Genomic DNA, 27,995 nt, shown 5'->3' on the forward strand with positions numbered 1-27,995 from the left:
GTGAAACACTGTTACAGTCTTTGTTTAATATAATGCATTATTGTTATTCCATTGATCCATTCAAAACGAGGACAGCATTGGCATAATAAATTATTATGATTGCAGAAATATTTACATACTTGCGAGGCGTTGATTACTCGACACGCGTCCTCCACTTTGGTTTTTTTCCACTCAAATAAGGCAGAACTTGACTTTCAAAGAGGTGTCAGAGAATGTCGGACTTGACTTTTAAAGAGGGACAGAGAATATATTATTTTTTATTTAAAAATATATTAAAATAAAAAAAGACCTGACAAATGTGTAACTTGAATAGGAGAAATTGGAGGTCCAGGGGGCAGGGTTTTGTTTTTTAAGATTGATTATGGGCTGAAAACCTTGAATGATAAATAATAATAATAAAAAAAGATAAAAAGTCAAGAGCATGGCATGGAAAATGTCTTTTCCAAAACTACTTGAATGATAATGCTGCAAATCCCTCCTGCCCTTGTCAAAGCAAGGCATTTTTAGGCACTGATACTCATCATTACAATACAACTCCTGTTTCCCAGTTTAGTCGTGATGACATCTGTTCCTATACAACAGGAAATGCAAAAGCTCAGCTGGCCTGTATTGTAAGGACGCAAAAGGCTGTCATGCTCGCGTTTCAATTTCCCAAAGAGAAGATAAGTTAGCCTCTAAAGGATGTAACTGGTGTACCGTGTGATGTATCACCATCATTGCAAAACCAGAACTGGATGCTGGAAAAAGAGCTGCTGCTGGATTAGCCTCACTTTTCTCACTTTCCCAAGTGAGTTAATATCCTGCTGATCAAAACTTCCTTCTTCCCTGTAACTGGAAGATTGTGCGCTGTCAAGTAATACTTCAGCTCTGTTACTGTCAAGTCCTTCAACTGCGAAACAGATCCATGAAAAGGGGGATTGTTATCCTTTAATTTAGTAACCTATATTCGATTTCCTTATTCATTTGTTACAGTAAGATAATAAATAATTTCAACAAGCTATAAGCAAATAATTTCCATCAACCAATTTGATTTAGCTCAAGGTGCTATTGACATATCTGCGCAACTTCGAATGAATATGCTATAATCTCCAAGTATCTCTAGTTAACATTCAAATAGAAACAACATAGCTTCCTATACTTTTCTAGATCACTTGTTTTTTGATAATGACTTTAAAAAAGCTTAAAAGGAATCAGTTCTTCTGTTCCCTTTTCATCTTCCTAAATGATTTATTATGCTTAGCTTGTTTGGATGGTGCGATCCAAGAGGGGAAAAAATCATTAACTTGTTTGGATCAATAAAATAACTTTGTAGCCCCCCATACATAAAACAGCGATTTTTTCTAGGAAAACTTTTTCTGTAGGTATTGCTGTTCATTGAACAAACAAAGCCTGCAGTTTTTTATTGATCTAGAGAAATGTCTAAGAGAGGGCTTTGTTTACTCAAACCAATTGTCTATATTGTTGGTTAAGCCAACATTGTGCACTTGATTAAGACAAACACCATCGTGTTTGAAACACAAGAAAGCACACCTGTCCGTTGTCAGCCAGATCAGGCCAGTTGTAGTTTGCAGACTCCTTAGCTGCATTTTCGGCAGCTGTTTTCCGTTTTTTGGAGGCGTCGCTTGCTTTTCCATTGCCCATGTCACTTTCCTCGTCATAATTTTCTCCATAGACAGAAAGCTTGAACTCTTCAACTGCTTTAACAACTCCTGGTCTGTGGTATCATAAATGTGAACTTTTGTCAGGTTAACAAAAATGATTGTGAAGATCCACATGAAGGGCAGGGAATGAAAGAATGGTGGGTGCAGCAAAGGATAGGAAGCTGCGGGTTGATCTTACCTGGCCATGCCTTCTTCATCAGGAAGTGTTTCATCATTGATTTCTGGCATGTCATCTTCATCCAGAGCTAGGGCCTGCAGAACTGCATAGTGTCTCTGCAAACCTGTAAGAAAATTAATGTATTGGAAATTGATGATAAGGAGAATCCAGCTAAGATTTAAAGAAAAAGAAAAATTATATGATTTCCTCATAGTTCACATAAATCAATGTCCTCCAATAATTGCATATATTACAGCAAACTAATATTATGGAATGTGCTATATCCATGATGCATGAAAACTGTGATCCACGTGAATTGAGATTTTATAACTTTGGGTTTCCTAGGATTAAGATTAATATATTATAACTCTACTTGAATAGTAAACCTACACAAGAAAACTATTTAGTATTGAGTTGACTCGGGTTCTAAATAACTCTTAGAGAAACACACAGACATCGCAAGCAGCTGGTCCATTTAGATTAGGTGATAATGCGAGACAAATATTGGTACATGAAATTGTTAATATGAAACTTTATACTACCAGAAAATTGATAAATACAAACGGAAATACAGAGAAAATATTTCAGTCGGTAAATTTCCGAGGGATTTTACCGACGGAAATATTCCCTCGATATATACCGAGGAAATTACAGTGAGAAAAAAAATTAAAACAAAGCAAAAAAAAATGATGACGTATCATTTTTACCAACGGAATTATCCCGTCGGTATTTTCAAGAGAGCTCCAGAACTGTTCACTTTTCAATTGCACTATTAATTGTTGTTCTTTATGACAAAATCACCGACGGATTGAAAATTCGTCGGTGTTATTTGACGGTTTTCTGAAAAAATTCAATTAATTTAAAATTTTCATTTAAATATTACCGATGGAATCACCGACGGAGTGAAAAATCATTGATGATTGTTGGCGGTTTCTGAAAACTTTTTATGAAATTGAAAATTTAAATTAAATATTACAGACGAAATTACCGATGGAATAATTAAAAAATATTAATATTTAATTCTCCATCGGTAATTCCGTCGCTAACGCGCCCCAAAAAAAAGCTTGAATCCTCTTATTTCACAAGAGACAGACTCATTTCTTCTTCTTCTTGAAATATATTTGTCCTCCTCCATTCTTCCTCTAAGTGTGCTGTAGGAGTCGCCTGACTGGATAACATTCAGTGGACTACACACAAAGGCAGTTCAGAAGCTTGCAACCTTTCTTCTTCAAACTCTTCAATTTCTGCTTCCTTCATTTCTTGATCTCCAGTTGAGGACTCAGGAATTGTATTAGAATTCATTTCAGAAGCAAACATCACCTTTTTTTTCTTTTGTAGGGCACACTGCTGCAAAGTGTCCAAAACCCTTACATTTGTAGCATTGTGGTCTGGATGTATAGGTACTGGTCGTACTCTGATCTCCATATGAAGGTGTATTTCTGACAGCATTCATGTTTCCCCTATCGGAGTTCTGTAAGGATATTGGTTTGGAAGTTCCAGGCCACTATCTTGACAATTTGCCTTTATCGATTGCTTGTTGTTTCTCCAATTGCAGAGCCAACTGGTACGCCTCATCTACAGAAAATAATTTGGCAGTGAACATATCTCTTATGATATCACTACGCAGACCTCTTAAATACCTAGCAAGAGTTTGTTGATCAGTTTCCATGACTTGACTTCTCACAGATAAATCATGGAACTTTTCGGTGTAATGGTCTACTGACATAGTCAGTCCTTGCATCCAACGAAGCATATCTTCATACACCAATTGCTCATAATTGGCCGGAAGGTATTTAGTCTCTAGACGAGCCTTCATCTCTACCCAATCTTGAATAGGAGGTTAGTGTGTGCGGCTCAGTTGTTCTTCAATATTTCCCCACCATGCACGCGCTGCCCCTTTTAATTTTAGTTTAACAAATCTGACCTTCCTATTTTCAGGTACTGAAAACCACTCAAAATAATCTTTTAAAGACACCAACCAATCCTGAAAAACATCAGGATCTTGTCTCCCAGTAAAATCAGACAGGTCTACTCTTATTCCTCTAGAAAGTTCATCAAAGACCCTGCCACTCTGTTTCTATAATCGCCCACATGTTCTCCTACTTCTTCTGCATCTATTGCTACATTGCCTCCTTGATTGACTCTGTCCCTTCTGTGATCAACATTATTACTCCTCTCTTCAATATGCTCCAGATGTCCAACAATAGTTCCCAAGGTATTGGTAACCAACTCCATTTGATGTTGCAACTGGTGTAACAGGGAAACAGGCTCATTTTGTAAAGGTGTTGGATGGGGGGGTTCTGTCAGGATGTCTGGGGAATATTTGGTGGAAAAGGTATTGGTTAAGGAGAGTTCAACGGGTTCTGTGGGGTTGTCTGTTGTAAGGGATCAGTGTGTGGAAGTGTTTGTTGAGAGGGATGAGATTAGGAAGGACCAGGTTCCCGTAATCCCTGATTAGGATTATATGAATTGTCACTACGGGTTCCAGGCATGGGAGAACAGAAATCGAAACCTGCTCTGATACCAATTAATGTCGAACGATATCAAGACAAAACCAATATTCACTAATTTTGGTTTCAGCAGAAAATAACCGAAGAAAGAATTGACAAAGGGAAAGAAAACTGATATTTTATTGCAGAAAACTAAAGATTTACAAAGAAAAGAAAACAAGTAGCCTCACACCACTCAAGAGAATCACTCTCATTTTGGAATCTCACCAAAGACTATGAACTTCATTACAATCTGCCCAATTCAGACATACATTCCACATTAAATAGAAATATATAATACAGTTATTTACTAGATAATAACCAACTAAGATAAGAATATTGACAGTTACAATTAACTTCTCCTGCCACTTGGAATTATAAAAGATTATTTTCATTTATTCTTCAGTTATGGGTTGTAACTTCTTTCTTCTTGCCAACGTGTACCATTGGAATTGTAGACTCTATAAAATATACTCCTTTATGAACTAGCTTGATTGCTGTCAAATATTCTGGACTTCTGTTTGTCTTAGAGTGCTGCCACTTTGGTCTCCAGAATTTGCATCACTTATGTTTAGTTGTAATGCGTTTAGGAACTAAGATGTAGATGGTATTTACATGGAAGATATCACTAGAGGTCTAATTCATGGGAAATTTCAAAATTAAAAGGCATACACACATGTCGGAACCCTCTTATTCTGTAGCTCCATCGTCAGATTGACTCAGATCTCATTGTTGAAGTGATGTCGATAATTATGAAAAAGGATATAAGTACGAGTGTTGCAACGATTCAAGGTATGTAGAGAGGGATTGTGAGCATTGCATCATATTTTGGAAGGCGTGGATGACTAAGTAGAAAACATTGAAGCGGTTGTTTGGTACATATGAAAAGTCATTTCAAAACCTGCGTAGAATACTATTAGCCATCAAATACCCAAATCCGAGAATGATTATCATTTGGGATTATAAAATGATTATTGACAATAAGACAATGTCTAGGAAAGCATTTTAGGCATTTGGTACTTCAATTAATGAGTTTCAATAATGTTATCCTCTAATTAATATTGAGTTATTGGTTGCAGTTGCTTATGATGTGAATAATAGAGTTTCTTTGTTGTGTTTTGCTATTATCGAAAAAGAGACAAACAATAATTAAAATTGGTTTTTAGTTTGCTTTGTCAATATTTAATCGGTGATCACACCAGGTTGTGTATTATATCAGATAGACATGCGATGATTAAGAATTCTATGAAATAGATTTTTTCCAAGCCTATTAGATATCATCAATTTTATTCACAATACTTTGTGAGTAACTTTAAAGGGATCTAAACTTTGGTTAGCAAAAGTCTCATTGCACTTCTTCAATATTGTTGAGATGCATTGCCCAAATCAGGTAATGCGATAATTTTATCTATCTCAGCATATATCAAATTATTTTGATATCGGTGATAAGCTGCATGATATGAGTCATCAGAATACGCAATGAAGACTCATTGTTGATTCATGCTCTTATCTAAATTTTTAAGATGCTAGAAGGGATCATGTTTTTAAGGAGCGAAATCCAATTATTGATGTAAACACCTACATAAGATGGTATTTGACCATTATATGACATTTATTACACCTACCTAGTCCTGTTTCTCAAGGCGTCCATGTAATCCGATGCATTATGCGTCCTGATATCCGAGATATAATCGATTGGTATGCAATACTACTTTACAAAGCCTGCAGTTTTTTATTGATCTAGAGAAATGCTTAAGAGAGGGCTTTGTTTACTCAAACCAATTGTTTATATTGTTGGTTAAGCAAACTTTGTGCATTTGATTAAGACAAACACCATCGTGTTTGAAACACAAGAAAGCACACATGTCCGTTGTCAGCAAGATCAGGCCAGTTGTAGTTTGCAGACTCCTTAGCTCCATTTTCGGCAGCTTTTTTCTGTTTTTTGGAGGCGTCGCTTGCTTTTCCAGTGCCCATGTCACTTTCCTCATCATAATTTTCTCCATAGACAGAAAGCTTGAACTTTTCAACTGCTTTAACAACTCCTGGTCTGTGGTATCATAAATGTGAACTTTTGTCAGGTCAACAAAAATGATTGTGAAGATCCATATGAAGGGCAGGGAATGAAAGAATGGTGGGTGCAGCAAAGGATAGGAAGCTACGAGTTGATCTTACCTGGTCATGCCTTCTTCATCAGGAAGTGTTTCATCATTAATTTCTGGCATGTCATCTTCATCCAGAGCTAGGACCTGCAGAACTGCATAGTGTCTCTGCAAACCTGTAAGAAAATGTATTGGAAATTGATGATGAGAAGAATCCAGCGAAGATTTAAAGAAAAAGAAAAATTAAATGATTTCCTCATAGTTCACATAAATCAATGTCCTCCAATAATTGCATATATTACAGCAAACTAATATTATGGAATGTGCTATATCCATGATGCATGAAAAATGTGATCCACGTGAATTAAGATTTTATAACTTTGGGTTTGCTAGTTTTAATGAGATTAACATGCTAGAACTTTACTTGAATAGTAAACCTAGACGAGGAAACTCTTCTAGTATTGAGTAGACTCGAGTTCTAAATAACTCTTAGAGAACCACACAGACATCACAAGCAGCTGGTCAATCTAAATTAGATGGTAATGCAGGGAGACAAATATTGGAACATGAAATTATTAATATGAAACTTTAGTTGAGTATGACATCTACTCCATATTGTTATGGAGAATCTAACTTAAGTAATAACGAAGATAACTATTACATTGATAGAGTTGAGGTTAAGGAGAAAGATGAGGATGTTGAGTTAGTTGAGCCTATAAATCAATACATGACACCTCCTACTTTTGAATTTAAGGTTGTGAGTGGGGATGACCAATATAGATGCAATGACTAGGCTAATAATAACATGCATTCGGGCTTATCAGATGATGAATTGGAGGTTGGAAAAAAATTCAAAGACAAATTTGAATGTATTAATGCAGTTAAGCAATGCAATATCAAAATTCATTGCAGTATAAGGTCCATTGTTCAACTAAAACTTATGTTTAATTGCAATGCGTTCAGGAACTAAGATGTAGATGGTATTTACATGGAGGATATCACTAGAGGTCTAATTCATGTGAAATTTCAAATTTAAAAAGGATACACATATGTCAGAACCCTCTTGTTTTGTAGCTCCATCATCAGATTGACTCAGATCTCATTGTTGAAGTGATGTCAATAATTATGAAAAAGGATATAAGTACGAGTGTTGCAACGATTCAAGGTATGTAGAGAGGGATTATGAGAATGGCATCACATATTGGAAAGCGTGGATGGCTAAGCAGAAAATATTGAAGCGGTTGTTTGGTACATACGAAAAGTCATTTCAAAATCTGCGTACAATGCTACTAGCCATCAAATACCCAAATCCGAGAACGATTATCATTTGGGATTATAAAATGATTATTGATAATAAGACAATGTCTGGGAGAGCATTTTAGGCATTTGGTACTTCAATTGATGAGTTTCAATAATGTTATCCTCTAATTAATATTGAGTTGTTGGTTACAGGTGCTTATGATGTGAATAATAGAGTTTATTCGTTGTGTTTTGCTATTATCGAAGAAGAGATAACCAATAATTAAAATTGGTTTTTAGATTTTCTTTGTCGATATTTAATTGGTGATCATACTAGGTTGTGTATTATATCATATAGACATGCGGTGATTAAGAATTCCATGGAACAAATTTTTTCCAAGCCTATTAGATATCATTAATTTTATTCACAATACTTTGTGAGTAACTTCAAAGGGATTTAAACTTTGGTTAGCACAAGTCTCGTTGCACTACTTCAATATCGTTAAGATGCATTGTCCAAATCGGGTAATGCGATAATTTTATCTATCTCAGCACATATCAAATTATATTGATATCGGTGATGAGCTGCATGATATGAGTCATTAGAATAAGCACGATAAAGACTAGTTGGTGATTCATGCTCTTATCTAAATTTTTAATATGGTAGAAAGGATCATGTTTTTTAGGAGCGATGTCTAATTATTGATGTAGATACCTACATGAGATGGTATCTGACCATTATATATTATTTTATTACACCTACCTGGTCCTGTTTCCCGAGGTGCCCATGTAATACGATGCATTATGCATCGTAATATCCGAGACATAATTAATTGGTATGCAATACTACTTTACATACAACATTTAGTAAATATTTTTAATGTTATTATATGTAACAGCCCGGCCCAACATGCTGTATATTATCTACTTTGGGCCTTACTGCTCTCACGGTTTTGTTCTTGGTGATCCGAGCCCACTTCTGAGCTTGACGCCCAAAAATGCATACAACATGTTAGCAACTAGCACTACTAATAAGGCCCTGGCTCTGGACGCTCGCTTCCGATGTGGGATATCACAATCCTTCCACCTTAAGACTTCCTCGACTCTGATACCAAATGTAACAGCCTGGCTAAACCTGCCATATATTTTTCGCTTTGGGCCTTACCGCCCTCACGGTTTTATTCCTGGTGACGCAAGCTCACTTCTAAGCCTGACGCCCCAAAACATGTATGACAAGTTGCAACCAGCACTCTTAATAAGGCCAGCTACCACTCTCTCACACGTCGATGTGGGATATTACAATCTACCCCCTTTGAGGAGCCCGACGACCCCGTCGGCACAACCGGACAACCAGTGAGGTCGGCCCAACATGCTGTATATTGTCCATTTTGGGCCTTATCGCCCTCACAGTTTTGTTCTTGGTGACGCAAGCCCACTTTTAAGTCTGACGCCCCAAAACACGTAAAACATGTTAGCAACCTGCACTACAAATAAGGCCCTGGCTCTAGACGTTCGCTTTCGATGTGGGAAATCACAATCCCCCCACCTTAAGACGAGTCGTTCTCGGCTCTGATACCAAATGTAACAGCCCCGCCCAACATGTTGTATATTGTCCGCTATGGACCTTACCGCCTTCACGGTTTTGTTCTTGGTGACGCGAGCCCACTTCTGAACCTGACAACCTAAAATGCGTACAACATGTTAGCAACCAGCACTACTAATAAGGCCCTAGCTCTGGACGCTCGCTTTCGATGTGGGATATTATATTATAAATGATGAGTACTAATGACTTTTTAATATATACATGTAGATTCATTACTTAGTACGAGAGACTTAGAAAGCAACAAGAACCATCTATCAAGGCGTAAATGAGATTGGATATATTGTGGCTAACACTACACTTAATTTGTGTCGTGGTGAACTTTAAAGGTTGGGAAGGCTGAGTATCTTGAAGCGACATCAACGGAGTATGAGATTGTTTACTGTGGGAGTGTTGGTGATGGTGGTCTGTCCATAAACGTCCTAGGCTCGTCTACGAGCTGGGGTGATATTGATGGTGACACGTACATAGACATGTCCTCGAGTTGGACTAATTGGGGTGGTGGTGCAGGTCCACCCACGAGCATCCCAGTTCTGTCCATAAGTTGTGGTGATATTGGTCCTCTTTACCCCTACATTGATGCTATAAACTCATCCTTGACTTGGAAAAGTTGGGGTGGTACTCCATACCCATCCATGAAATGCGGTAATTATTAGATATAGTGACATTATATGTTATCAGAATCATGAATAGATGTATACTTAGGTTAATTGTAATAAAATGTTATATTATGTTAATCGTCTGTATAATTTTGTTAATTAGGATTGAAGATGTTATGTGAATTGTGTTTTAAGGCTGGAAAACTAGTTATTTGAATTTTGCAAATTATGGTTTTTGTAGGCAGAGAGTTAATGCATGAAGAAATCGTCTCTAGTTGTGTCTCATCATTAAGTTGTAGATGTTATGTGTGACTCGTATGTCACATATGTTATATACAGCTCGCGTGTCGCAGCTGTTATTTGTGACTCCCTTTTAAATATGTTAGATCTCTAAATATTTTTTGACCTATGCTAAAATCCCCAAAAATTCTGGTTTAATTATAGTTGTAATCCTCATATCTATCAATCCTAAGAAAAATATAAAATTATTGTTTTTGTTGGATTTATGTTTTTCAAGAAATAAAAAATAATAACAGAGTTATTATTAAATAACTAAAATGGTTAATTGCATGCTTTAATTTTTATTAATGTTAATTATGAATTAATTTTACTTGAAACTTGTTATTTCCAGAAAAATGTGTTTTTTCTCTCATGTATTTAAAAAAAAAAAAGCTTTTTTTTTTCTGGGTACTATTCATACCAAATCTTGTCAGGATTTGTTAAAATGCTTTCTCTACATAACTAGGGCAACACGCTACTGGTCGAAGACGCAGCAATGGCAACGCAACTAATTCCCCGTAATAAAATAAAATAAAAGTAGAGACTAAGGAAAGCTGGCAAAGAGAAGTATATTAATTCCTCGTACTAGTAGTGACTAGTGACAACTACCCCTATTTTAAGAAAAATAATTTAATTAATACTAATACTAATAAGATGATTATTATTATTATTATTATTATTCCCCTTCTCATTGGACGGTTCTAGTTTCTCACTAATTTCACATTCATTTCACCCGGTGAAAGGAGCACTCATTTCCTCCTTGCCCTCTATTCGCTACTTTTGGTTTTATTGCGTTCTTGTCCTGTTGCGGAGGCAATAGTTGTTTTTGAGTTCATCCGTTAACACGGTTAAAATTACATTTCTTAAAAATTTATATTTTTTTTAATTTTTTTTTATGTTTTTAGATTATTTAGATGTGATGATTTCAACATGATTTTTAAAAAATAAAAACATATATTATTTTAATACATTTCCGAGTAAAAAAAAACACTTTGAAAAACAGTTGTTACCATACTCTTAAACACCCCCTTCTTCATCAATTCTCATCTCACGATTCAATAATTTACTCTAAAACCACTTTGTCACGAACTTATTTTAATGCATTTTCGAATAAACAAAACACTTTAAAAAGCAATTGTTACCGCACTTTTAAAATCCCTCTATTTCATCAATTCTCGTCTCATGATTCGATAACTCACTCTAAAACCACTTTGTCACGAACAAAGAGTTTTGACAGCTAACCCGTACGATTACCGCGAGCTCTCCTCCTTCAACTGTACTGTGGACTCTCTTATAATGTCCAGAAACCTATAACTTTGAGCCAAAGAGAGAAGAGTAAAAGCGTGTTTGGCAGTGTGGTTGCGGGTGCTTTTCAAATAACTTTTTCGTGTCAAAATGCATGCCAATGATGTTTTTTTATTTTTTAAAAATTATTTTTGACATCAGCACATCAAAACAATCCAAAACATACAAACCATATTAAATTTTAGCAAAAAAAAAAATTTCAAATTTTTTGGGAACGCGGGTTGAACCGCGTTCCCAAACGCTTCCTAAGAGATTGAGTTAGAGCAAAATTATTAATCTTTAATGAATTCTACAGTGAGCCTTCAATAGCGCTTATCTTTTAACTTGGTTCTTACATGCATATTAAGGCGATTAATAAAAATCCAGTGACCATATATAATTATTTTTAATATCGAATTCTAGTCACTTTTATAGCAAGTAAAAATTATATCAATATGATCCTTAGATCATTAGCAAGTCTATGAAAGTAGGTTTGCATGATTTGTGATATATCATGGAAATTATAACAAAATTAAGATTTTGAAAAGAAAAAAATCTATTGGCAACTAATTTAATGTGTCAGAATCGGGCTTTCTAGTGAGATTTTTCATCTAAAATTTATGCATTCTTATTATAATTAATATATTGTTAGCTATTCAATTAATTTGATATATTATTTTCCCAAGTCAGAGTGACAGATTAAGAGTTATAATTAATGAAAGTACGTAGGTTAGTCGATCGTATTCATTCTAAAAATTCTGGATTTTTGAAGGGTTTGAAATTATTTAAATTCACTCTCAATTAATTGAAGATTTTAGATCCCGCTAGATATTATACAACCCAATATTGCAAATTATCATTTAATATAAAAAAGAGTTATCTTACATTAGTTTTTTTTTGTTTTTTTTTATATATATAATGACGGGTTTGTTTAGTTTTTTGAATTTTTTTGATAATATAAAATGAATATTTAAATTTTGAACTTAAATTAAAAAATATATAATTTCATTTAATATTAATACTATGAATTTGAATTTTTATTTTTATTTTTTTATAAACTTATTTAGTTCAGATTTTATTATTATGCTTTTTTATTTTAATTATCAAAGTAATAACTAATAAAAAGTTTTGAAATAATATAATTGTTTTTAAAGAAAATAAAAAAGATTCAGTCGATATTTACCAATAAATGTTTTTTAACGAGAAACGTTTTCGTACAATTGTTTTTTGTCAGAAATTCCATCAAAAAATTATTTTCTAAAATAAATTCTTAGTATTTGTAATGAAATATTTTGTAAAAAATTTATGATTTTTCTTTTTGTTGTTCCAATTGTTTTATTATATATATATATATTCACAAGTTGATGGACTTGAGGTCTTTTAAGTAACGACATCTAATTTATCTATCACTATTTTGGATTGGTCATGTCGTGATGTTCTGACCAGTTGGTTGATATTTGGACCCATTTACTTTAAATTGTCGTCTTTTAGCAATACACGTACCCGTTAGCTTGTCAATGGCGGGTTTAATATTATGTTTTTTTAGATAAGAGATCACTATCATTTAACTTTAACATATTGTATTTGTATATTTTTTCTATAAAGTTTTAATTTAAATTTTCTACAAAGGATACTAGGTCTAAAATTAGTACAAATATCCATATCTAGTTTATTTTTATTAAGATTATTATTCAAACTTTAATAAAATATTAAGGAACTGTTTTCTAAATTTCTTTATAGTTTTAAGTATATAACGTTAGAGATTGAGAATCGTAGTTCTTAACGTCGCTAAACGTCATGTCATGAAGGTTTGCTGGCTTCAAGCATTGCATGTAAAAGGCCGACGAGACTAGATTCCAATTAGAGGAACGAAGACAGAAGGCGATGAGGTTGGTGGCGAGAGAAGAGAGGAAAAGGAAAAGAAAATAAAGAAGAAGAAATGGAGAGATTTTTTTTTATTTTGTTTTACAGAATGATAAACAAAAGTGATATTTAATAACAGTGATCTCATCAATGAATATCGGCATCTTATTTTAATTATGATATGATTTCGTGGGAAATATCTAACGTGAAAAGTAACAATTGACGCCATAGCATTAACCTTCCTAGAGTAATTGCCAGTGGCCTGAGTCTCTGGAGCTGAAGTATCATCCTCTTTACTGTCCTTAATTTTCTTCAGCTAGCAGCATTGAAGCCAACTGGAGCAGTGGCTTTCTCTCCGACAGCAACCTCCGTCCTCTTGGCAAGCCCGTGGAAGCCATTGATCTTTGGTCCACTTCCTTCGCTGATTTGCCTCACGTTTGCTGCTGCTTGTCTTGTGCTCCAAAAGAACACGAAAGGAATGTTAGCCATATATATATAGTTGACCACAGTAAAAAACTAAGCAGCAAGTGAAAAGCAGTCATTATAACTGAAAGATGCAACGGTGTGTCAAAGACTAAGTTTCGGATCAAAATGCTCATAACAAATGCTCATAGACACTCCTTACATGGGCACAGCCGCCTTCAGATAGTAGTAATTGAAGTAGGGAAAGAGCTGCGTGGTCTTCCGCAGGAAACCAGAACCCAGCACTAGAGCCATGATCAAGGTTAAATGAAGAGTTTCCTGCTGATTTTCTCCAGGGAACTGTGGATTCAGTGGCTCCTTTTTGTGCTCCAACTGAGCTCTGATGCAAGATTTATATGCAGTAACTAATTCACCAGATGCTGGCCAGTCTGAATGGTCAATGAAATCCAAACGGAAAAAAACAAAGACAACTCACTTACCTCGTATTTGAATCTTCCCACGAAGTTGAATTTTCAACACGTGCATGTTTACGTCGTTATTGTATTGTACCAAGTTGCAGAGGGTTACGTTAATATTAATTATTGATTTTTAAACAAACCTGCGTAGATTAGTACTCTAACAACCTTTATTATTTGGTCTTCGCCTTCATTTCCTTAGTAGTCAATAGAGTCCACGTAGCTGATTTATTCAGGGAGAAAACCAATAAATATTTGCCCTTTGAATCCTATGAAATAAATATTTATTCATTGAAGAGTCCGAACTTCGTCAACAGACTACTTAAAACAAAAACAAAATTTTTGGGAAAATAAAAAATAAAGCCTCCAATCTTTTCATTTAAAATAATTCAATATTATTATTTTTTATTTTTATATTGGGTGTTGAAATTAATGATATTATAATAATTCTAATTATAAAACCTGAAATAACCTAGCAAGTCTACATGGGACCTAGCATACATTATGCTAGGACCAATTCGAGTTTAAAAAGAAATAGAAGAAGGATTGATTAGATTTGACACAGTCAACTCGAGATAAAACACAAGTAAAAAATTCATTGATTTAATTATTTTGGTCAGAACAAGGTTGCTTTGATTCTTTTTTTAAAAAAAAATAGGTCAACTAGAGTTGGCCCTCCAACCCTTAAAAATAATTTTTATTTTTAAAAATAAAATCTTATTTAGATAAAAAGAATTATACATGAATCATGATAATCTATTCAAAATATTAAATACATACAAAATAATTAAAAAAAACTATCACTATTTAAAAAAAAAAGTTAAATAAACAATCTAAAAAATTAGAGAGAAGGGGTATTAATTTAAATATAAATAAAAAATATTTCAAAAAAATAAATATTAAAAAATGTATAAATAAAAAAACAAAAATGTTAAAAAAAAGAGGTCAGACGCTATTGGGCCTGGTAACCTAGGTCCGAACGCCTTGCCCATTTTGAGAAGGGCACTCACATGGACCTACAAGGTCAGACATGCATACAAAAGCCTTTTTTGTTAATAGTTCTGAAGATGTGTTGTCTACCCTAAAATGTTTTAAAAAAAATAGAAGTAAGCAACGTTTTGCTTGCTTTTTCCTAGATTATAGTCATAGTGGTGGCTGGAAAAAATATTAATGGTTTTTTGATCTAGAAAATATTTTTAACATATTTTTAACTCAAAAACACTTATAAAACATCCTAAACACGTCAATAAACTCGTATATGGCCTTAAACAACCAAAAAATCCATTAAGAAAACAAAATCAACCTAAAATTAAAAAAAAAAATCTTGAGTTCAGATCTACCATTTCAACCAAGTTTACAGGGAAAACATATACAAGCTAAACTCCCTTCATTGAATGGAACTCAATGACACAAAAATTGATATTTTTTATGGGAAAAATTAATGTTAATCGAGACTCTCTCTCTACAACTAGAATTCAACTACTTTCTCTCTCCTATCTCAAATCAAAGACTTAAACGTAAGAAAAATAAAGATTTGTATCAAAGTTGAGTTTATTAAAAAAAATGAGGGATCTTAAAGTGTATAGTTTGAAAAGGAGACCGAATGACAAATATTGAAAAAAAATTACAAAATCATCATCTACAGTGCTGTGAAACTCTCAGGAAAGGAGCTGAAAAATAAAATTAAAAAAAGTCAAATTAGAGGAATTATTTTAAAATAACTACAATTTCAGTTGTTTTACTATTAAGATTATAAATATTATTAAGGAAGGGCTGAAAAAAAACATTTCCTTACGGTGGCGGGCCCTGCCACCCCCTGTATCAGGCTATCAGCCACTGAAAACACTGTTACAGTCTTTGTTTAATATAATGCTAATATTGTTATTCCATTGATCCGTTCAAAACGAGGACAACATTGGCATAATAAATTATTATGATTACAAAAATATTTACATACTCGTGAGGCGTTGACCACTCAAAGCGTTGACTCCACTTTGGTTTCTTATCCCTCAAATTAGGCAGAACTTGACTTTCAAAGAGGTGTCAGAGAATGTCCGACTTGACTTTTAAAGAGGGACAGAGAATATATTATTTTTTATTTAAAAACATATTAAAATAAAAAAAAGACCTCATAAACGTGGAATTTGAATAGGAGAAATTGGAGGTCCAGCGGGCAGGGTTTTGTTTTTTCAGATTGATTATGGGCTGATAAACGTGGAATACAACTCCTGTTTCCCAGTTTAGTCAAAACAAGGCATTTTTAGGCACTGATACTCATTCATTACAATACAACTCCTGTTTCCGAGTTTAGTCGTGATGACATCTGTTCCTATACAACAGGAAATGCAAAAGCTCAGCTGGCCTGTATTGTAATGACGAAAAAGGCTGCCATGCTCGCGTTTCAATTTCCCAAAGAGAAGATAAGTTAGCCTCTAAAGGATGTAACTGGTGTACCGTGTGATGTATCACCATCATTGCAAAACCAGAACTGGATGCTGGAAAAAGAGCTGCTGCTGGATTAGCCTCACTTTTCTCACTTTCCCAAGTGAGTTAATATCCTGCTGATCAAAACTTCCTTCTTCCCTGTAACTGGAAGATTGTGCGCTGTCAAGTAATACCTCAGCTCTGTTACTGTCAAGTCCTTCAACTGCGAAACAGAACCATGAAAAGAGGGGTTGTTATCCTTTAATTTAGTAACCTATATTCGATTTCCTTATTCATTTGTTACAGTAAGATAATAAATAATTTCAACAAGCTATAAGCAAATAATTTCCATCAACCAATTTGATTTAGCTCAAGGTGCTATTGACATATCTGCGCAACTTCGAATGAATATGCTATAATCTCCAAGTATCTCTAGTTAACATTCAAATAGAAACAACATAGCTTCCTATACTTTTCTAGATCACTTGTTTTTTGATAATGACTTTAAAAAAGCTTAAAAGGAATCAGTTCTTCTGTTCCCTTTTCATCTTCCTAAATGATTTATTATGCTTAGCTTGTTTGGATGGTGCGATCCCAGAGGGAAAAAAATCATTAACTTGTTTGGATCAATAAAATAACTTTGTAGCCCCCCATACATAAAACAGCGATTACTTTGATTTGGATTGTGATTTTTTATAAGAAAACTTTTTCTGTAGGTATTGCTGTTCATTGAACAAACAAAGCCTGCAGTTTTTTATTGATCTAGAGAAATGTCTAAGAGAGGGCTTTGTTTACTCAAACCAATTGTCTATATTGTTGGTTAAGCCAACATTGTGCACTTGATTAAGACAAACACCATCGTGTTTGAAACACAAGAAAGCACACCTGTCCGTTGTCAGCAAGATCAGGCCAGTTGTAGTTTGCAGACTCCTTAGCTGCATTTTCAGCAGCTGTTTTCCGTTTTTTGGAGGCGTCGCTTGCTTTTCCACTGCCCATGTCACTTTCCTCGTCATAATTTTCTCCATAGACAGAAAGCTTGAACTCTTCAACTGCTTTAACAACTCCTGGTCTGTGGTATCATAAATGTGAACATTTGTCAGGTTAACAAAAATGATTGTGAAGATCCACATCAAGGGCAGGGAATGAAAGAATGGTGGGTGCAGCAAAGGATAGGAAGCTACGAGTTGATCTTACCTGGCCATGCCTTCTTCATCAGGAAGTGTTTCATCATTGATTTCTGGCATGTCATCTTCATCCAGAGCTAGGGCCTGCAGAACTGCATAGTGTCTCTGCAAACCTGTAAGAAAATGTATTGGAAATTGATGATGAGGAGAATCCAGCTAAGATTTAAAGAAAAAGAAAAATTATATGATTTCCTCATAGTTCACATAAATCAATGTCCTCCAATAATAGCATATATTACAGCAAACTAATATTATGCAATGTGCTATATCCATGATGCATGAAAATTGTGATCCACATGAATTGAGATTTTATAACTTTATATGTTCAATCAACCCAAACATTGATATTCTTTTTATTTTCTTGCACTATAATTCAGGATCTCTCATTATAAAAGCGCTAACTTCAATCAAGGCGTTGCTTAGGCAGAGACCACACTTCATAAATGCATGCTATATATTAAAAAATTGGAACTGAGATACAGATTGACCAGTAAGAAAATTTTACTACACCTAAAATAACATGCACTATATTTCATCATTTGCAGAGTAGATTTGACAAAATATAAGAGAGCATAAAAGTTCTTCCTAGTTCAAATCCAGAATCCATGGGTGTATGCGCGCTTCTGAACATTTCAAAAACTTTATTGACTATTACATGCTTAATATATTAAACAGTACTAATTCTAATCCTAGCAGAAATCCAACTTTTACTCCCAGTACGAGTAAAGGTTAAAACCAATCATCTTTTTTCATTGCCATCAATTTCCAATTCATAGTAAGAATCCAAATTAAAATCACTTTTTTCCTCAATAATAGCCATCAATTCGCACTATCCATGAATTCATATAAAAATTTCCATTAAACTTTTAAGGAAATCTATATCAACATCAGATAATAACTTTTATATGAATCACAGAAGCTAGTTCAATAAGTTAAATTTAAATGTGTTAATTTCAATAATAAAATAATTTTTTAACTTGAATAATACACATGAGGGTGCACATGCCAAAACCACTAGTTAGACTATAAAATAATATAAAAGTTTAGACAACAGCCAAGTGAAGAGGTTTTCAAAAATTTTCCCAATCATCTTAAGATTGCTTCTGGTATGGAATGAAAAATCTGAAGAAATGTTAAGGAGATAACATCTTAAATTTAAGGGTGAAGTGTTAAGGGTGAAGAAAGGTTTAAGAGATGATGTATTAAGAATGTTTGGTAGGAGTTGGAAATAATGAAAAGTAGTGGGTCCCAAAAAAAGAGAAATCAGATTTTAAATTAAATATAATAGCAAAAAATTAAATAACATATAGTTGCACTCCAAAATGGAAATAAAAGGAGAAGAAAGAATAGATTAGTGTTAAAATCTACAAAAGGGGAGGGAAGGACTCGAGATCCAAAATCCACCCCCCTAAAAAAATTTTCACCTCTCCCCCACAAGAGGATGAAATACATGGTTTGGATTTTTGGTCATATTTGCCCTTATGGTTTTGGTTTGATCATTGTTGGTTTTGTACTTGTAAATCTTGTTCACATATAGAAAATTAAACCAAAACCACGGGGGACAAATATGACCAAAAACCAAAACCAGAAGGGCAAACATGCAAGAATTGTAAGTGCAAGGGCAACAATTAAGTGCAAGGGCAACAATGACCAACTGGAACAATGGGAAAAATATGACCAAAAATCCAAAACACAAGGGCCAACCATGTATCTCATCCCCACAAGGTTAACATTTAAACCCATTTTGGGGTTAAATTAAACCTCCATGAAAATTTCCTTTTTCCCCTAATTTGTACCAAAAATAAGTAAAATGGGCCACACCAAATATATCCTTAGCATTTATAAGCACTCTTCAAGGTACGAAGTCTGAATAATCAAAGCCAGCTTACCAGGGTTAGCAAATTGGAATACAGAAAAATCTTTCAAGTCAATGCGTTTTATTAAAGCAGCAGCCTTTTTAATTTGTTCATCAGTAGCTCGAGGTGCCCCAGCATTTGTGTCTGAATGAATCTGCAGCAAGTCAACCATACCCTTGTTGCTAAGATTACTATATAATCCATTTTGAATCAACTTAAAATTGTACTTGCCTCTTCAACATGCCTGACATCATCAGAATAGGGAAGATATATCATGTGCATTCCAGGTGGCTCAACCTGACCACCAGCACTAATAATCTCATCCTGTTTTTCAAAGATATCAATAAGCAACATTAATGACACAGTAATTTTGAAATTAGACATAAAAACAACAGCAATTATGTTCACTGCATAATTAGTTCAAGATAACAATTTGTATCACATAAATCGCATTGTTTAAGGAACTTGGAAATCTAGTTCAACAGCATGGATTAAGCACTAGAAATTACTTTCTTTCATTACTCAACAAAAGCACAAGGCATGGTATTCAATTCAAAAAGATAGATTCAAATCCGGGAAGAGAGATCTAAAAATATTGGTAAGAAAAACAAAAGCACAGGGCATAGTATTCAATTACAAAAGCAGAAAATGACACAATTGCACACAATGACAGCATGAGGTAATTCAAATGCCTTAGTTTAAATGACCACAGAGGGGGACAACTACGTTAGAATATTATCGTATTCTCAAATGCAATTAGGAAAATAAAATAAAAATAAAACAAAGAAAACAAATAAGCAAAATGATAAATGTGTTAGACAAGTATTGGGAACCTAAGCTACTCTCTGCCAATCAATCAGTTTACATTACAAGTTTATTTCATTACTCTTTACATTTGAGCAGAATTTAGTTGCAGGGTCCCCCACTTATTTAATGGAATAGGGTAGAAACTCAAAAGATAGACAAAAAAGAGAGTAATAATGACAAAATAATATAAGGATGAAGATGGCATATTGATGCCAAAATCAGACTTGTTCACCAATTATAAATTCATGCATGCAACAATCCAATGGTACTTTAAAAATGCAGTATTTTACTTGTGCAACAAGGGCAACCAATTGAGGACGAGATGAGCTTCCATAAAATGCAACTGCAAAACTGCAAAATTTTCAATGAATGAAGAAAGAAAAAAGAATTAAGAATAAATAAAAAGCATGACTAATTCAAGAGATAGGATAAAAAAAAATCAACTTTTGCAATTGATGAACAACACTTCTCTTGGGTTCCATAATTTATATTCCTGCTTTTCCATAACCAAAAAGAAAGTGGTGCTAAAGTTAGGAATCTTGATGCTCCTAGCCACATAAAGTGTAGGATACTAGCACCACAAAAATTAAAGCCATCACCTAGTTATGCTCCAACAGAATTTGGGACTGGAAGAAGAATTTGGTGATGGTTGTGCCCTTTGAAATCTTTATACAAGGTGGATGCACTAAAGTTTCAAGTCTAGACACAAAGACATGGTTACAAAACCAAGAGTTTGCCCATTGCATCATAGAACGGTCCCTATATTATGATTAAGGATATGGATAATAAATATGAATTTCTACAATCCCAGGCTTAAACAAAAATTGCCCAGGTACAACGGTAAAATGCTATTTGTATATACTACAATAAGGAGAAGGAAAGTATAAATAATAAATCTAAATAAATACTGACAGCGTCTATCATGAGTAGAAACTTATCTCATTACTAAATAATATAACATAGCAATACAAATGAGAGATATTATTACATTATATCTTATAAATATTTGGGTTCAAGTTCAAGGAATAATACTATAGTTCGCAAAATAAACACTGCTCACCGTTTAAGGTTTACCATGGATCTAAGCAGGGCAATGAAAATGCAAGTGCTACCAATTACTTCCTGCAACCAATAACCAGAAAAGAAAAAAGCGCTATTACATACCAGGGAAGAGATGATTTTAGGATATATGTAAAGCAAGATGGGACTGTTGAAACAAAGAAACTCAGAAAAAATCTGGAAATATAATCTTACAATCACCAAATATCTGAAGTGCATATATTTTTTGTTTAATAAGATAACTACTACTAGTTATAACATCCATCATAGCCACAAGAGAGAAGTATCGAGCTTTAATGGAGAGTGAAAAGGGAACAATTGAGTGGCTTGAAAGTATTAATTTTACTTCTCATTGAAGTTCAAAATTAAATAGATATTCTACCATTTCACTACCAGACTCTCAATTAACATGCTTTTATGTTGTAAGCAAGGCACAGGCAAATCTAGACAGACTCATAAGAGAACCATCAAAGCTCCCTGACCTTCAAAGGACCAAATAATAATAACATAAAATAACATTCACCAATATATTGAAGCATAGCTACCCACAAACACGTGCATACAATTAAGATTTTGAAGAGCATTCTAACATGATTCTTAAAATTATTCTTCATGCTCATCATAGAAATGACATTCTCAAAGACAAACTGTGGAGATGAGTAAATTCAAGCTATCAAGTTTAATCCACTTAACTAGATTTATATATCCTAAAGTAGAAACAATCAACAGTACGAATCATATTATGTCCTTTAGATGCAATTTTGTAGGTGAAGTGGATCAAAATATCATTCACTGCACACCCATGAAACCAAGATATTGCCAAATTGCCCAAATGTACTCTCTGTATGAGATAATGTGAAACTAAAAAAACTCCTAATGCATTCGATGATTACCTAATGCATTCTTAAAAAAATTTATTTCCATGAATGTGCCATCTTCTATATAGAATCCTATAACATTGCAATACCAACCTACGGAATCCATTTCTCTCCACTAACTGCAATTCCTAAAGGGAGATATAGAGAGTTGTAACCCAATCTAGGGGAAAACATTATTTAGCTGTGGCATTACATGGCCATTTATAGGCTTGAAGAAGCATGCTAAGTCATCAAAAAAAAGTTGTGATCTATAAACCAAAGCAGAACAGGCAGCATGAACTTTATGAAAATACCCAAATACTGTTCAAGGAAAAGAATTAAGGAACCTTGTCACTAGGAAAAATAAATGTCGAAGGCCTCAAGTTGTGATAATCTTTCAAGCAACTTAAGGGCTTGAATCCAAGAAGATGAAGATGTCCCGTTGAAACTCTTTTTATCTCAGACAGCTCCTCGACAGACAACATGATATTGTCACTGAACCATAAATTGATTAATTAGGCAACAAATGCAAGTAGACAGCCGCCATAATTTATCAAATAACAAAAAAAAAATATTAAAGTTTTGGCATATACCAAAATCAGCATGCCAAAAAGGACGGTGTGAAAAATGTAAGGGCATGACAACTTTTAAGTTACAATATTAAATGATCTAACGGGAAATTTATTTACATCATATACTCCTAAGAAGAATTTAAAAGAAAATGAAAAGGGGAAAGCAAAAAAAAAAGATGCAGCAGGTTCTTGAATCAACTAAGAAAGAAAAATAAAAAAAGCATTACAAATAACATAATCGACAGAAGTGAAACATGCTTACTTTTTGTAAGGCTGATATCGTTTTGCAGGTTCTTGCATCAATGCACCAGTATCGGCACAGATAAAAGATCTCTCGGTCTGCACAATGTCAAAATACATGACCTGATTAAGATCTAATACTCACAAGGTGAATCCAAAATCTAAAACAAAAAGGAAATGATGGGAATAAATTAAAAGTCAATTACATATGATTAGAGCAAGTAAAGAAACTCCCCAGTTTGTATCTAATTAACTTGAAACTAATTCCTTTTTAAGAAATTTTATGGTGTGGATTAGGAAGCAATAAGTAAAATACCGGTAAGTTCAAGTATATAGCACCATATTCTGTTTTAGAATATCATTGAACAGAACATAACACCTCAAGAGAAAGCTAATGCATTATCTCCTTAACCTCCTTCAGTGCCAAACTGTGGAGAAAGTTCACGAAATCCCACAAGCTAGAGCCACAATGAGGGAAAAAGAATACTACATGAAATGCATCATGCCATAAGAAACAATCCAGATGCTGGAAAGTGCAGCACAAAATGATCAAGACTAATGATCTCAAATAGGCATAATTCACTTACATTGCACAAAATATGTGCAATGTAAATAAATGTAAGCATTAAACGAATAAACAAAATGAAACATGACAATCTGTTATTACCTTCAAAGGACGATTGCTGACAGAATCAAGCCACGTAATTGCCCCTAGGAAACAAAAGCACAAAAAAAATTTCATAAACTGCCTTATGTGATGACAACGATATTATGCAGAAGCCTCTATAACATAATGCAGCATAGAAGTTCGTAGTAATTGTACCTGGCAAAGTTGGACGAATCAAAGCATATGTATTCAGCTCAATTGACAATCCATTTGCAATTGACAATGTGATTCTTCTTACTATTCGCTTTGTAAACATTCGTTTTCTAAGCTGATCTTTCATATCTTGCAATCTGAGATTAGAACACAATGTGAGAGGATTTTATGAAATGAATAGTGCGCAAATACACATGAAATGCACGCAAATATAGATATTCAAACATCACTGTAGATCAATGAGTGTATTATAGCAGGATATACGCGCCAATGAGAATTATCATCTCAACAAAAAGCTCTGTTTTGAGGGTTCCCATGAGAGACTCTTGTATAGATGTTTGTTTTTGGGTTTACTGTGAGCAAAACAGGCCCCCACATATAGAGAATAACCATGTCAATATGTGGAAGATAACATAACTAGCAACTCTTAATCACAAGATGTACAGGTGTCTCCAACACAAGAGAGAGAGAGAGAGAGAGAGAGCTCATTTACATGCAGCTAGGTAGGTAACTCTTAACCATAAAATATTTTTATGGCCATCAGTTTAGAAAAGCACACACACTAGCATACACACATGCATACATACATTTAATATGTGTGTGCGCGCACGCAGCTATAAGCATAGGAGCATAACTGTTTGGTGCTCATTAACATTTTTGTGTGTGAGAGTGTTTTTCCTATTCCAGAAAAACTTGCACTATCATATGGAGCCCTTGTAACAGTATAGCCACTACTTGTGAAAGTTTTTATTGCCTCTGGAGCATTAGCATTTCCCATAGCTTTAAAATATGTAAGTCCCCAGAAGCCCAATTTCACAATTGCACTTATGCAATGTCAGACAGAAAAATGAAATAATCCTTGCAAGAGTACCACAAAAAAGAAAATGCATACTTTTGTCCTGCTGAAGGCATAAACTGAGCAAGTTCATCACCCTCCAACCCAATCAAATCCTGAAATATAGTGAATTCTCTATCAAATGTAAATCAACTTACCAGCCGGAGAAGTTAATAAAGAAATCAAATGGAGTAGATATGGAACAATGAAAAATCAACTGATGTAGGCAAGGACATACAGAATAGAAAAGTGAAACATTGAACTCCTCATCAGGTTGACTCAAGGGGAGAAGTTCAATTGAGATGCCAAGATCTTGTGCATCCTGAAAGGTAGCAATGGCATTCTTTAACAACGAAATTTGAAGTGAAAAATTGCATTCTCACAAAGGGTTGAATTTTGAAGATGTGCTAGTTATGTCAATGGAAATCTATACTTTAGCTCGCTGCAATGTTGTCCTGGTCATATCTGCTTTGGCTACACCCTTGATGCTCCCAAAAGGATCATCTTCGTTTGTAAATAAAAGAATCCGTTTATCAGCTGTTTTCGCAGATCTGAGATGGTTTCATCCCTTACATTAGGAAACTATGCATGGAAGATCTTAAAAAAGAAGATGAAAATATCACTTCAGCTTAGAAGACAATCAAAGCTATAACATCAAAGACAAAGAAAAATGTGTATTACCCTTTACGCAACAATGCTTGCGCTATCCAGAGAGCATTGTAAAGGGAATTCTCCCGAGACCCAGACACAATACCATACTGACTGCCAATGTCTTTCGTGAATGATTCTGCAAACAAATTAGATCAAAAGTCATTTGATATTTTTAATTTCACTAAAAAAAAAGGCTTTACAAAACATGAAGTAAGAAACTGCTCTCATTATTTCCATATTTACATACAAAGATCCTCAAAATTATTTTTTTCAAAAGTTAAAACATCTATGGAGATGATAAGTCGGGGATAATTATGACCATTCAAATTCAACCATCAGCTTCAACAAGCTATTAAGAATTAGAGAACTGAGCTCTCACAACTTTTGAAACCGGAAGATTCAAAGACCATGTAAGGAAAAACAAGATACCAGATAAAATAAAAGAGAGATGAAATCCAAAGCATGACTACTGGCTACAGCGTCATTTAGCTTTGACAGCGATAGTTGCCACACATTCTTCCAAGAGGAAAAGAAATATTATTAGATTCAATAATCATTGGTACCATGTCATCTGACAATTAACATTGGAAAGTAAACTAGGAATTAGTTAGAGGTTGTTGGAATTCCACAACTTTAGACATCAAAATGCAGATTCGACAAAGTCTTGCTCTGAAAGACAGACACTATGCTAGCAACGATTATGACAAAAGACTGGTGCATCGAACACAATCGATGTGATACAATTTCAGCACATAAAAATTTAACTACACAAAATATTAACATTTTTTTATGTTTAAAACAACAGCGGTCCAAAACAATGTAAGGTTAGATAAAGTTGAGTAACTTTATTTCAATGTTAAAAAAAAAAACTGAAGGACCCAGTCTGCTATAACAAAATTCAACCCTTTGTGAGAAAAAATAAAGAGTTTAGACCAGAAATCAATAAATCTGTACCAAAGCACGTAGAATATGCTGTCGAGACTTACCCTCTATGCAATCAAAATCTTTGATAAGCCTTGCAGTTGGCCTGTCTAGATACTCTCTCTCCGCAACATTGAATACAAAAGCACCATTTAGATCCTGCAAATTCTTCTTCTCCCTCTGCAATGATTATCAAATAATGGTGAACTAAATATGCTAACAACTTCCATCATAGCTAGCATGTGATCCTAAAAGAAGACAAGTATACAACCAAGTAACTTTGTCAAATCACATGCCACCATAAATACCAAACTAACCCCAAGAAAAGGATAAACTACAACTATGGAATTGCAAAATGTATTGTTTCTTCATCTACTTACACCCTTTTTTGTGTTGGCTATTAAAGCCAAAAACAAATAAAAAGACTTACAGTGTTAAAGAAGCAGATTGCAACTTCATCATACGATCTATTAATTATTTGGGTCTTCAATGACTGCGCAATACAACTGATAGCTATGTGGAAATGAGTTTCTTCCTTTCCGTCCTCCTGCAATACCACCAAAATCAAGAAAAAAAAAAAAAACATGTTCACAGCCACAAAACAGCAGCATTTCTTATGCAAAGTCTATTATTAATTACAAATAAATCATTTGGATGAAGTAAATGGAAAATAAATTAACGAAATCTGCTATTATGCAATGCTACATGCTAGTGTTTAGAATTGTGGCTTCGGTTACTTTTTTAAATCGTTTGGAAATCCATTAAAAAAATATTTTTAAAAAAAATTATTTTTGACATTAACATATAAAGGATACAAAATCATTAAAAAAAAAAATTTAAAAAAATTTAAAAACACTTTTTTGAGGCAAAAACAAAGACACTCTGATACAAAAGAAACAGGAAGGAGAGAGAGAGAGAGAGAGAGAGAGAGAGAATATACTGACAGAAGGGCAAGTAGATGAGAACATTTTGGGGGAAGCATCGACAAGGTAGACCACGAATTCTTTCGACGATTCTCTTTGCTGCAGAATGTAGTTTAGCAAAATTAGTGTTTCATTTTTTGGGAAAAATAAATAAGTAAAAGTGACAAGAAGTAAGGACCTGACCTGATAGAATTCGCTATCGGGATCGTCTTCGTCGTCTTTAAAGATGTCATCAGGGTCCAACTCCATTTCTTTCTTTCTTTGTTGATGTTTGGGAAAGAAAAGAGAAAACAGAGAGATCACTCGGGGGGTTTGTTTTAGGTTTCTCTGTGCACTCACCCTCCCTCCTAATTTCTTAAATATTCGAAATTCGAAGAGGTCAGTGAAGAGTACTCGGTACTCTTTGTGCTTTTTTTTTTTTAATCGAAAAGTAAAATAGCGCCTAGCAAACACTGCGCCTGCACCGGTGGGCCTGAGAGAGGAGACCTAAACTGGGTTTGGCCCGTATGTTTTGTTTGGAAAAACTGTGTTTTAAAAAAATTTAAAAATAATTTTTTTATATTTTTAAATTGTTTTTATATATAAATATCAAAAATTATTTTAATAAAATAAAAATATTATTTTAATATATTTCTAAACAAAAAAAATAAAAAAAAATATTATTACTACACTCTCAAATACTCTTAGAACTAAGATCT

The 27,995-nt window shown here is 34.1% G+C and overlaps 1 protein-coding gene and 1 long non-coding RNA gene across 6 annotated transcripts; both read right to left on the reverse strand.

The window, feature by feature from the left end:
• Positions 1 to 359: 359 nt before the first annotated feature.
• LOC7472336 (ATP-dependent DNA helicase 2 subunit KU70) lies at positions 360 to 27,704 on the reverse strand. Of its 5 annotated transcripts, XM_024581674.2 has the most exons (20): positions 27,481 to 27,704; positions 27,319 to 27,396; positions 26,805 to 26,921; positions 26,440 to 26,554; positions 25,484 to 25,589; positions 25,236 to 25,353; positions 25,041 to 25,124; positions 24,860 to 24,918; positions 23,971 to 24,104; positions 23,815 to 23,858; positions 23,170 to 23,246; positions 22,683 to 22,830; positions 21,480 to 21,541; positions 20,710 to 20,770; positions 19,844 to 19,936; positions 19,646 to 19,766; positions 17,767 to 17,869; positions 17,458 to 17,641; positions 16,681 to 16,795; positions 360 to 765 (listed from the first exon to the last, which is right to left on the reverse strand). In XM_024581674.2, the coding sequence occupies exons 1-19, from the start codon at positions 27,544 to 27,546 to the stop codon at positions 16,682 to 16,684; spliced, it is 1,884 nt and encodes a 627-aa protein (XP_024437442.1). In that variant the 5' UTR covers positions 27,547 to 27,704; the 3' UTR covers positions 360 to 765; position 16,681. The 5 variants fall into 5 exon arrangements, with proteins under 5 accessions (XP_024437442.1, XP_052301458.1, XP_052301456.1 ...); XM_052445498.1 differs by lacking the exons at positions 16,681 to 16,795; positions 17,458 to 17,641; positions 17,767 to 17,869 and adding exons at positions 1,531 to 1,714; positions 1,840 to 1,942 and having other exon boundaries at positions 360 to 889; XM_052445496.1 differs by lacking the exons at positions 16,681 to 16,795; positions 17,458 to 17,641 and adding an exon at positions 1,531 to 1,714 and having other exon boundaries at positions 360 to 889.
• Positions 13,417 to 14,057, reverse strand: LOC7472335 (uncharacterized). Its single transcript, XR_002976870.2, has 2 exons — positions 13,896 to 14,057; positions 13,417 to 13,721 (listed from the first exon to the last, which is right to left on the reverse strand). It is a non-coding gene; the product is annotated as an uncharacterized LOC7472335 (long non-coding RNA).
• Positions 27,705 to 27,995: the final 291 nt, after the last annotated feature.

The sequence above is a fragment of the Populus trichocarpa genome, chromosome 11 (assembly GCF_000002775.5).
Source record: "Populus trichocarpa isolate Nisqually-1 chromosome 11, P.trichocarpa_v4.1, whole genome shotgun sequence".
Taxonomy (NCBI): domain Eukaryota; kingdom Viridiplantae; phylum Streptophyta; class Magnoliopsida; order Malpighiales; family Salicaceae; genus Populus; species Populus trichocarpa.

Excerpts from the sequence above, each read along its gene's own strand:
- LOC7472336 (XM_052445498.1), bottom strand. The coding sequence starts at position 27,546 with ATGGAGTTGGACCCTGATGACATCTTTAAAGACGACGAAGACGATCCC. Across the intron at positions 25,125-25,235 it reads CAACATTGCAGCGAGCTAAA|GATGCACAAGATCTTGGCAT; the intron begins GTATAGATTTCC and ends GCTACCTTTCAG. Across the intron at positions 20,771-21,479 it reads TCCATGGTAAACCTTAAACG|TTTTGCAGTTGCATTTTATG; the intron begins GTGAGCAGTGTT and ends AAAATTTTGCAG.